Genomic DNA, 12,500 nt, shown 5'->3' on the forward strand with positions numbered 1-12,500 from the left:
ACGCTGTTGATGGACGGAGGGGTCGAGGAGGACGAAACGGAATAATGAAGTCCTGCAGGTGGGAACACTGTTGTTTTTTATTGGTCGTCATGAAAAAAACATTAGGGGTAACACTGTTGTTTTTTATTGGTCGTCATGAAAAAAACAAAAGGGGTAACACTGTCGATATTTATCAAATTAAACATAGGGGGTAACACTGTTGTTTTTCTTTGGTTGTCATGAAAAAAAACACAAGGGGTAACACTGTCGCTTTAATCAAATGTAACATGAGGGGTAACACTGTCGTTTTTATCAAATGAAACATGAGGGGTGACACTGTCTTTTTTTTTTGGTCGTCATGAAAAAAACCATAAGGGGTAACACTGATGTTTTTTATTGGTCGTCATGAAAAATCATAAGGGGTAACAACACTGTCGTTTTTTATTGGTCGTCATGAAAAAAAACAAGGGAAATAATAGATTTCCCTTGATTTAATAATCTTTATTGTTGATTGATTATTGTGTATTGTCATTGCCTCAGTGGTGTAGTTGAGTGCACTCTGCCTAACCCACTAGAGATCGCGGCTCAATTTCGGTGGAAAACACATTATCTTTCATTTAAAACGAAATGCTATCATGTCTATTGCACATTGTCTTTTGTCATATATAACCTCAGACATAATTAAATTTTAAATCTCAGTGGGAAGTGGAGAGAGCTGTGAGCTAACCCCCGGGAGACCGGGGTACAAGTCTGGTTGATGTCCTCTGTTGGAAGACTATTATCTCTATTTCATGCGAATGATAAAGTTAATAACCATTGTGTTGACTTTATTCGGTGTCTTGATGGTGCATTGATAAGTTCGGAGGTTAACACTCTATACCGCTCAGGTTCGGATCCCGGGAAAAACGTTGACAGGGGTACCACTGTAGATTATTATTGGTCAACATGGAAAAAACATGAGGGGTAACTCTGTCGTTTTTTATCGGCCGTCATTAAATAAACATAAGGGGTAACACTGTCGATTTTTATCAATTAAAACATAGGGGGTAACACTGTTGTTTTTCTTTGGTCGTCATGAAAAAAAACATAAGGGGTAACACTGTTGTTTTTTATTGATCGTCATGAAAAAAAACACACTGTCGTTTTTTATTGGTCGTCATGAAAAAAAACATAGGGGGTAGCACTGTTGTTTTTTATTGGTCGTCATGAAAAAAAACATAAGGGGTAACACTTGTTTATTATTGGTCGTCATGAAAAATAACATTAGGGGTAACACTGTTGTTTTTTATTGGTCGTCATGAAAAAAAACACAAGTGGTAACACTGTTGTTTTTTATTGGTCGTCATGAAAAAAAACATAAGGGGTAACACTGTTGTTTTTTATTGGTCGTCATGAAAAAAAACATAAGGGGTAACACTGTTGTTTTTTATTGGTCGTCATGAAAAAAAACATAAGGGGTAACACTGTTGTTTTTTATTGGTCGTCATGAAAAAAAACATAAGGGGTAACACTGTTGTTTTTTATTGGTTGTCATGAAAAAAAACATAAAGGGTAACACTGTTGTCTTTGTCAAATAAAATATAAGGGGTAACACTGTCGTTTTTTTATTGGTCGTCATGAAAAAAAACATAAGGGGTAACACTGTTGTTTTTTATTGGTCGTCATGAAAAAAAACATAAGGGGTAACACTGTTGTTTTTTATTGGTCGTCATGAAAAAAAACATAAGGGGTAACACTGTTGTTTTTTATTGGTCGTCATGAAAAAAAACATAAAGGGTAACACTGTTGTCTTTGTCAAATAAAATATAAGGTGTAACACTGTCGTTTTTTTATTGGTCGTCATGAAAAAAAACATAAGGGAAATAATGGAAATACACACATACATTTTAATGTCATGTATATCCTCTTTATTGATGATTGATTATTGTGCATTGTCATCGCCTCAGTGGTGCAGTGGAGTGCACTCTGCCTAACCCACTGGAGTCCGTGGCTCAATTTTATGTGGAAAACACAATATCTTTAATTTTAAACGTAATGCTATCATGTCTATTGCACTGTCATATATAACCTCAGACATAATTTAATTACAAATATCAGTGGGAAGTGGAGAGAGCTGTGAGCTGACCCCCTGGAGACCGGGGTTCAAGACCGGTTGATGTCTTCTGTAGGAAGTCTCTTATCTCTATTTCATGTGAATTATATAGTCAAGTATAACCATTGTGATGACTTTATTTGGTGTCTTGACGGTGCATTGATAAGTTCGGAGGTTAACACTCTAAACAGCTCAGGTTCGGTTTTCCGCAAAAACGTAGACATTAAAACATAGGGGGTAACTCTGTCATTTTTTATCGGCCGTCATGAAATAAACATAAGGTGTAACACTGTCGATATTTATCAAATAAAACATAGGGGTTATCAATGTTGTTTTTCTTTGGTCGTCATGAAAAAAAACATAAAGGGTAACACTGTTGTCTTTGTCAAATAAAATATAAGGGGTAACACTGTCGTTTTTTTATTGGTCGTCATGAAAAAAAACATAAGGGGTAACACTGTTGTTTTTATTGGTCGTCATGAAAAAAAACATAAGGGGTAACACTGTTGTTTTTTATTGGTCGTCATGAAAAAAAACATAAGGGGTAACACTGTTGTTTTTATTGGTCGTCATGAAAAAAAAACATAAAGGGTAACACTGTTGTCTTTGTCAAATAAATATAAGGTGTAACACTGTCGTTTTTTTATTGGTCGTCATGAAAAAAAAACATAAGGGAAATAATGGAAATACACACATACATTTTAATGTCATGTATATCCTCTTTATTGATGATTGATTATTGTGCATTGTCATCGCCTCAGTGGTGCAGTGGAGTGCACTCTGCCTAACCCACTGGAGTCCGTGGCTCAATTTTATGTGGAAAACACAATATCTTTAATTTTAAACGTAATGCTATCATGTCTATTGCACTGTCATATATAACCTCAGACATAATTTAATTACAAATATCAGTGGGAAGTGGAGAGAGCTGTGAGCTGACCCCCTGGAGACCGGGGTTCAAGACCGGTTGATGTCCTCTGTTGGAAGACTCATATTTCTATTTCATGTGAATTATAAAGTCAAGTATAACCATGGTGATGACTTTATTCAGTGCCTTGATGGTGCATTGATAAGTTCGGAGGTTAACACTCTAAACAGCTCAGGTTCGGTTTTCCGCAAAAACGTAGACATTAAAACATAGGGGGTAACTCTGTCATTTTTTATCGGCCGTCATGAAATAAACATAAGGTGTAACACTGTCGATATTTATCAAATAAAACATAGGGGTTATCAATGTTGTTTTTCTTTGGTCGTCATGAAAAAAAAACACAAGAGTCACTGTCATTTTTTATTGGTCGTCATGAAAAAAAACATAAGGGGTAACACTGTCGTTTTTTATTGGTCGTCATGAAAAAAAAAAAAACTGTCGTTTTTATCAAATGAAACATGAGGGGTAACACTGTCGTTTTTATCAAATTAAACATAAGGGGTAACACTGTCGATATTTATCCATTAAAACATAGGGGGTAACACTGTCGTTTTAATCAAATGAAACATGAAGGGTGACACTGTCGTTTTTCTTTGGTCTATGAAAAAACCATAAGGGGTAACATTGTTGTTTTTTTATGGGTCGTCATGAAAAAAACCATAAGGGGTAACACTGTTGTTTTTCTTTGGTCGTCATGAAAAAAACATAAGGGGTAACACTGTCCTTTTTTATTGGTCGTCATGAAAAAAACACAAGGGGTAACATTATCGTTTTTATCAAATGAAACATGAGGGGTAACACTGTCGATATTTATTCATTAAAACATAGGGGATAACACTGTCGTTTTTATCAAATGAAACATGAGGGGTGACACTGTCGTTTTTCTTTGGTCGTCATGAAAAAAACCATAAGGGGTAACACTGTTGTTTTTTATTGATCGTCATGAAAAAAAACATAAGGGGTCCAACTGTTGTTTTTTTATTGGTCGTCATGAAAAAAAACATAAGGGGTAACACTGTCGATATTTTCCATTAAAACATAGGGGGTAACACTGTCGTTTTTATCAAATGAAATATGAGGGGTGACACTGTCGTTTTTCTTTGGTCGTCATGAAAAAAACAATAAGGGGTAACACTGTCGTTTTTTTATTGGTCGTCATGAAAAAAACCATAAGGGGTAACACTGTTGTTTTTTTATTGGTCGTCATGAAAAAAACCATAAGGGGTAACACTGTTGTTTTTCTTTGGTCGTCATGAAAAAAACATAAGGGGTAACACTGTCGTTTTTATTGGTCGTCATGAAAAAAACAAAAAAGGGGTAACATCATCGTTTTTATCAAATGAAACATGAGGGGTAACACTGTCGATATTTATTCATTAAAACATAGGGGGTAACACTGTCGTTTTTATCAAATGAAACATGAGGGGTGACACTGTTGTTTTTCTTTGGTCGTCATGAAAAAAACATAAGGGGTAACACTGTCGTTTTTTATTGGTCGTCATGAAAAAAACACAAGGGGTAACATTATCGTTTTTATCAAATTAAACATGAGGGGTAACCCTGTCGATATTTATTCATTAAAACATAGGAGGTAACACTGTCGTTTTTATCAAATGAAACATGAGGGGTGACACTGTCGTTTTTCTTTGGTCGTCATGAAAAAAACCATAAGGGGTAACATTGTTGTTTTTTATTGGTCGTCATGAAAAAAAACATAAGGGGTAACACTGTTGATATTTTCCATTAAAACATAGGGGGTAACACTGTCGTTTTTATCAAATGAAATATGAGGGGTGACACTGTCGTTTTTCTTTGGTCGTCATGAAAAAAACCATAAGGAGAACACAAGGGGTAACAAAAAACACAAAAAAAAAAACACAAGGGGTAACACTCGTTTACATCAAGTATAACCTGTAACATGCAACCTGTAACCTGTAGACCTGTAACGTGTAACCAGTAACGTGTAACCTGTAACCTGTAGCCATGTAACACTGTAACATTTAGCATGTAGCATGTCAACTTTATCCTGTAACCTGTAACCTGTAACCTGTAACCTGTAACCTGTAACCTGTAACCTGCAACCTGCAACCTGTAACCTGTAACCTGTAGCCATGTAACACTGTAACATTTAGCATGTAGCATGTCAACTGTAACCTGTAACCTGTAGCCCTGTGACCTGTAACCCTGTAAACTGTAACATGTAGCCATGTAACACTGTAACATTTAGCATGTAGCACGTTACACCATAACACTGTAACACTGTAACGCCATAACACCATATTCATGTAACACCGATGCACTGTTCTGTTATGTTATCCTAACCCTAGGTTTTGTAGAGGTTTTGTAGAGGAGGACACCCCTGCATGACAAACCATCACACACAATGATTGAGATGGTAGCTAAGAAATTAATACAATTTTAGGAATACAATAATGACATGAAATATAATAATATATTGAATCTCTTTAATGTTTGTAGGCCAATCATTTTCTTGGTATACATAGCCTACCTACACCCGAATAAATAAAATAGTAAAATAATAGTAAACAGTAAAATAATACAATTAGGCCGACATTTGACACACATATTTACGCTCCACATCACATTAATCGTCCACCAGGCCAATCTTTTACCATTTCATTTTCATCAGAACCATTATTTGTGTTAAAGGAGAACGATACAAGAGGAACAGGAATAACAGGAATCGTTATCCATATTGGTAACATAATACAAAAGCGTCCCACTGACATACCATGGCCGCTAGATGGCGCCATTGAATTAGCCGATAACTCAGAAAAAGCTACAGTGAATAGGCATATGTTCAAATTGGACAAATAAAAGCGACAATTGATTAGAGGTACAAAGCATGAATGCTTTTTATAACATCAATGTTTTCATGATTGCAAACTGCCAATTGCAAACATATATTTATTTAACTTATATTTAAACTCAAATAGGAAATTACGCGGGAACATTATGGTCAATTGTAGCGCTTAGGTTGAGGGTTTTTTGCATTGTTATTATTGTGCCACGATATTATTATCTATCTATCTATCTATCTATCTATCTATCTATCTATCTATCTATCTATCTATCTATCTATCTCTCTCTCTCTCTCTCTCTCTCTCTCTCTCTCTCTCTCTCTCTCTCTCTCTCTCTCTCTCTCTCTCTCTCTCTCTCTCTCTCTCTCTCTCTCTCTCTCTCTCTCTCTCTCTCATCAGTCCGTCCGTCCGTCCCTGCGTCCGTCCGTCCGTCCGTCCGTCCATCCATCCATCCATCCATCCATCCATCCATCCTGCTACGCTATTGCCTGTATAGGCCTATGTGAGTTTCCTTCCCTCGCTGAGTGGCGGCCATGTGTTCTTTGTCTGTGTTGTATGTATAAACAGATGCCTCGATACTTCAGTGCTCAGACAGGTAGGCCTACTACCTATAGCCGACAAAATTACACACCACTTAAGTTTAGGACGATTTATCTGGAAATTGAATGATTTGAGAAGGCATTAATCGAGTGAGCTAACTTTGGACAAACTCAATTCAATATGTCTGATCAGGAGAAAAGCTTAATTATTCGGACCAGTTAATGCGTGGACGCTAGTCCGGGAGCGCAGGCGGTTTGGCGACTCTGCCGCAACCCATGGTCCTGGAAAAACCAAGTCACTGATCGCGCTCTCCGTCTACGAAAAGTTAATTACGCTAATAGGACCATATTATATATTTTAAATTAACTTCTAATACACAATATCTCCATGGCGTCTTGAAACCATGCGTGAGGCTAGATTGGGACATTGTGTCCTGCATACCCCTCTGTGGGGCTACCTGTAAAGGTCATAGCCTACCATTAAACTGTTAGACCGTTGTATTTGAGCTGTCAAGTCAAAAAGTGACGAAATACCTTGGGTTTCTGTCTCACTTAAAAAAAGATTTAAGACGCTACAGATTAAAAAATATATTGCAAACGTTGGATCCATAGTTCCTAAATGTGGCAAAAAAAAGACCGTTAATTGCCAAAAATGTACTTTTTTTTCGACTGGCTTTAAGTCAGTCCTGTCCAGAAAAGTCCTAATTTACCTATCTACAAAATATATATTAGGTCGAGTGAATTTCCCGGCCCAATCGCCTCAGGCTAACTATTCTTTGTATTAATTGTTCCAGACCCCGTCCCGGTCCGTTTCGGGACCTGAGTCCACGACGGGACGCCTGAGGCGGGGCACCAAGGAGCATCTCAGCTGCTCGCTCCTCTGGTGAACACCTCACCTCCTCCGACAATACCTGCTCGTTCAGGGGCTTCACCGTCTCCACTAAATGCACGATTCAAGATATAATTTCGAATTTATAATAAAATTCAAATGCAGTTATTCTTAATTTGTATCGGCAGACTGGTTCTCATTTGATGGGCTATTTTAGGAACTTGGGGGATCGTTCAGCTCTAGAGTTACTATTCTACTACTTCGTATATTTTGGAGAACATGTACTTATTCATGTGGAATTACTTTGGATAAAAATAAATGGCACATAAGGAAAATCGCACACTTTCTGCTGGTAGCCACACAGAAGAGGACAGAAGCTTCCTTTGCAACTCCTAAAATACTGAGAGGTAAAAATTATAATCATAATAATAATAATAATAATAATAATAAATATGTTATTAATGTTTTTGACTTTTCTAGGTAATACGGTTGGTTTCTCTCGGGCTATGACCGTGAACCGTATTCCATGAGGCATGACAGCTGACCAATGAGCATATTTTTTTGACGTCAGCAACGTGAGTAATAATAACAATAATGTATCTCGGCCTATAACCACTACTACTACTAATAATAATAATAATAATAATAATAATAATATTAATATTAATAGTAGTAATAATAGCAACTTGTATTATCATATTATATTTATAAAACTACTATAAAAAACAATACAGCAAAAATAATATTCATAAAAATAATAATTCGTTTAAAAGAAATACTATTTTTAGGGTTTCTTTAAAATAACATTTATTTCAAGCAAATTCATACAATAAGACATGTACAGCTTGCAACATTTGAAGATCATTCGACTTCAATTATGTGGCATTTAGAAATACCACATAATTTTGCAGCTGGCTAGCAATTTATAAATGAAAGATCCTTTATAGCATAAGTAGGCTAATATTACAATAATTCAATATATAATACAGCCAGTGGAAAATGATCCGAAAGTAGGGAGAAAACAAAACTAGAGTAGGGAAAAGTGGAGGTGGCAATCTCACGTCATTATTTAAACGTTCACAGGAGGTAATTCATGGGGTTAATATCAGCAACATACATGTCATCATTTAGCCAATCAAATCGAACTATCACATACTGATGATGATGATGCATGATGCACGTGTCATTTGATGGTTATGAATATGAAAATAGACTGAGTTTCTTGAAAGTCCTTTTCTATTGTTGTTTTTCTGGAACGAGGGTTTACATTATTTCATTTATTTATTATATTTTGCAACGAATTATTTTGAACGACAAAAAAAAAGTGATGAATAGGAACTACCTATCAGACCGACGCAAGGGTCCATAACTTTAAAACAGACTATGGCTACCTGGCTGCGTCTCTGCTTCTCTGTACAGGAACTGGCTGAGCATTCTGGATTTGTCCACGAAACAACTTTCATTTTTAAAATGATCTCATCGAGGGTAGACGTTATATTAGGTGTATGTACATTCTCAGCTGAAATAGCATTGTGTAATAACACTTTGTACATGGAAAAGGAAACTATGAACATTAGGGCCTACACAAAAGATACAACAAAAAGAAAATGACCACAAGTCAGATAATATTATTTACAGCTGCTCGTAGGCCAAAAAAACACATCACAAGATTTCTCCAACACATTCAACACTTGTGGCTACACGAATCCGTTACTTTACGCGTCATTCTACCATGACCGAGTTCATGGCAGGGCAGACACGGGCAGCCCTCACTGTTTGTCCGGCGTGTTGTTCACCAGCGGGCCGTACAGGCTGTTCGTGTAGCCCTGCTCCTTGTGCAACAGAGTCCTGTCCCGTATCAGGTCGCTGAACGCATAGTCCATCGGGGGTCTGAAGCCCAGGGTGGGCATCAGCCCCGTGGTGGAGTACGGGGTCATGAAGGCCAGTCCCCGGCTGTGCGCGGAGTAGGCCAGCCTCAGCGGGTTGAGCCCCAGGTGGGTGCCCAGAGGGTACGCACTGGGGTCGGCCCCGAAGTGTGGGGCGTTGGGCTGGAGCGGGGAGAAGGCCGAGCGGTTGCTTAGCGTCATGGCCCCCGGCAGCATGGGCCGCTGGGCAGCGCTGCTGGCGGAGGATGAGGACAGGGTGGGCTGGTGCAGCATCCGCTCCGCCGTCCACGTCTCCCCCTCGGAGCCCCGGGCCTTGCCTGCCGTGGTGGTGTGCGCCCCGCCACCGTGGTTGAGGATCTGCTCGATGGCTTGCACCACGTCCTTCCCGCAGCCCTGCAGCACCAGCTCCAGCACGCTCCTCTTGTGGCTGGGGAACACGCGGGTCAGGATGTCGATGGCGTTCATGTGTCTGGAGGCCGCGGAGGACGGGGACGGCTCCAGCTCGTCCTTGTCCGTCTCTGAGCCCGAGTCGGAGCCTAGGGGACTGACGGAGCCCGGGGTGTCCCCGCCCGTGTCTTTCACGGTTTTGGATAACACGGGGGATCCGATGCGACTGAACGACTCGCCGTCGCCGTTCTCGGAGCCCGAGCCGCCGTGCCGGACATCAGGGGAGGAGACGCCCGGCACCGAGTCGCCGTCGGTGGAGACCGTCTTGCCCGCGATCTGTGGCGGGGTGTTGGACCCGGACAGCTGGCTCTTGCTGAACAGCTCGTACTTGTGGAGGCTCGAATCTATTAAACAAACAAGAGGATATCAGAACGGTTCTGAATGACAGGCCTATGAGGGGAAAACGAATTGCTGTGAACGGGTTCTAAGATATGGGTTTCAAACTACCGGACATGCAACGCCCGACATCAATATACACAAATATCTCACTTATATCTAATGGGCTAAATGATTCACAGTCCGGACGGAATATACGAAATACAGAAATACGCAATACATTAGCATTCATGCATTAAGCAAACCCCTTGCACGCCAGATGTGTTCATTATTATGAATACATCTAAGAAAACGATAACTAACACACAGCATCAATAACTCAATCAATATGCGCCATCGTTCCGTCGCACTCACCAGAGTTGCCGTCGGTGCTGACCGAGCCGTACACCTCGTAGTTCTGCCGCGGCGGGATGATGCCGTTGGCCGCGGCCAGGGCGAGTCCCTCGGCCGTCCCGTAGAGCAGCTGCAGCTCACGGGCCTCGTTCTCCTCCTGCGCCTGCTGCCGCCTCAGCGCCACCTGCGCCGCCATGACGCGCTGGCGCTCAGCGATCAGGGTGCACTTGGCGCACATGCAGTCCTTCCAGCGGCAGTAGCGCTTGTGGCCCTTGAGCGCTGACACCACGCCGTGGTTCCGGCAGCGAGCGCACTTGGGCGTGCGGGGGTACTTCTCGGATGCGCGCAGGAGGAGCGGAGGGCCGCGGAGGAGGCTGCTGGCCATGGACACCGGGATGGAGACCCCCGCCGAGCTGTGGTGGTGCACCTGAGACGCCGAGGACACCGTGGGGAGCTCCGGTCGTAGATCCATGCTCGCCTTTTTAAACCGTGACAGCACGACTTTACTTGACTTGAGTGATGGTCAAAAGTTGCGTTGAACGATTTATTCGCAGATTTTATTAAAGATAACTTTGTTTTATTTTCTCGTGACAGACTGAACCGTTCCCAACATGTCTTGGCGATAAAGTGAAGCCAACGATAGCCTAGCTGTCGACTGAGAATAAAAAGATGTGGTCAGATACTAACCGAGCTGTCGGGAGATTTACGCACAGGACCAGCGTGGTGTGTCGGGACGAAAGTTTGAATCAGGACGAAGAAAAACTGAAGGCGTTACAGTCAAATTAAAATCCAGAAATCGTTAACAAAGAGATGAGAATTCATGCTCGCTTGGCTTCTAAAGTTGGTGTTCTCCAAGTCGGAGAGAGAGAGACGAGGTCGCTACTGGAAGCAGAAGCGTGAGACACTAACTTCCTGAGAGATGGCCAGTGGATACAGACCTTCTCTCTCCTCTCTATTGTTGCTCCTGCGTTTTCATTACACCAATTCGACAACAATGTGGCGTCTGTCATTGGCCGAAGGGGGAAGGAGCGCTCTGATTGGCTCGCTGGGTTTTTCAACTGTGTCCACCTTAGATCTTTTTTCAGATATCAAGTGTGTAGAATCGTACGGGAGTCCCGGATAGCTTCAATCGATACCCATGTTTTATATCGATGAGTTTTTCTGTTTTATAAAGCTAGTTTGATTTTACAAGGAGACGTGGCGGGCCAGATTTTGGAGCCATCGTCTTTAAATAGCTTAATATACATTCATTCATCTCTTATAGCCTATATATTTTTTACATTTAAGAAGTTAAAAGTATCATGCGTTTAGATGTTGTTGTTTTTTTTGGCAACGATATGTATATTATTAAAAAAGGAGAAGACGCTATTTGGTGTTTATTCCCATCCAGATGTGTGGTAAGTATGAGTTATTTTATTGTTAATCAATCAGAAATCATTCGATGGCATTAATAGGAGAATCTTGAATGCTGAGCCCATTTCTTTAGACATGTGATGGCAAAATAATCGGCAAACCTAAACCGTTTTAGAACAGTGAATTGGAGGTTATTTAATGTGTCCCTATAGTTGCAAACATGATTTAGTTTATATTGAAAAAGTAGTTTTTAGTCATGTCACTCTTTCAGTTAAGATAAGCAGGTGTCAATTACGATTATTATTTGCAATAGCCCATTTTGAGCTTGGAAATAAAGCTTATATCTTGAAATGTTTTAGCAAAAATAAAAAGGCATACATTTTTCTGTTTTCGTATTCGATGTTGTTATTAAAAACATATTTTCAGTATTGGCTGAGTAGGCTACTTAATTATCTATAGTCACAACTCAAAAATCAACCTAATAATTGAGGAATTATGGCTTTGTTGTCCCTCCTTTGATATGCTGTTGTTAACTCATGTGGATCTTTTTTAGTGACAATATGTGAGTCTTGCAGACTGAAGGCGTATGAACATTTTTGAATCAATGCTGTTTATATTTGATTCATAATTATAATAGATAATTTTTTTCAAAGCGCAATAGCTAGGTATTCAGAGTAAAAACCGTTGTAAATAAATTGTTCATTGTGAACCTTGTGTCATATTTATTTGTGATTATATGTTATATTTGATACTATTGAAATAATAATTAAGTATATTATTGATTGTATAATTAATTTGTATTCCTATTTGTATTCTTATTTGTATTAGTGTAATTAGTATACGTAGTATAAGGAGTAGGCTAGCAGTAGTATACCATGTCTTTAGGTTAAAGGGTTTCTCCATCAATACCTGACGGTGTAAATGCCAGCCAGCCGGTCATGTCCAGCCTTGTGATT

The 12,500-nt window shown here is 39.9% G+C and overlaps 1 protein-coding gene across 1 annotated transcript; it reads right to left on the minus strand.

Annotated features, from left to right (window-relative positions):
* Positions 1-8,792: 8,792 nt before the first annotated feature.
* Positions 8,793-10,663, minus strand: dmrta2 (DMRT-like family A2). The gene is made up of 2 exons (XM_056604285.1): positions 10,207-10,663; positions 8,793-9,866 (listed from the first exon to the last, which is right to left on the minus strand). The coding sequence occupies exons 1-2, from the start codon at positions 10,661-10,663 to the stop codon at positions 8,959-8,961; spliced, it is 1,365 nt and encodes a 454-aa protein (XP_056460260.1). The 3' UTR covers positions 8,793-8,958.
* Between the last annotated feature and the right edge of the window lie 1,837 nt (positions 10,664-12,500).

This window comes from Gadus chalcogrammus, chromosome 12 (genome assembly GCF_026213295.1).
Source record: "Gadus chalcogrammus isolate NIFS_2021 chromosome 12, NIFS_Gcha_1.0, whole genome shotgun sequence".
Taxonomy (NCBI): Eukaryota; Metazoa; Chordata; class Actinopteri; order Gadiformes; family Gadidae; genus Gadus; species Gadus chalcogrammus.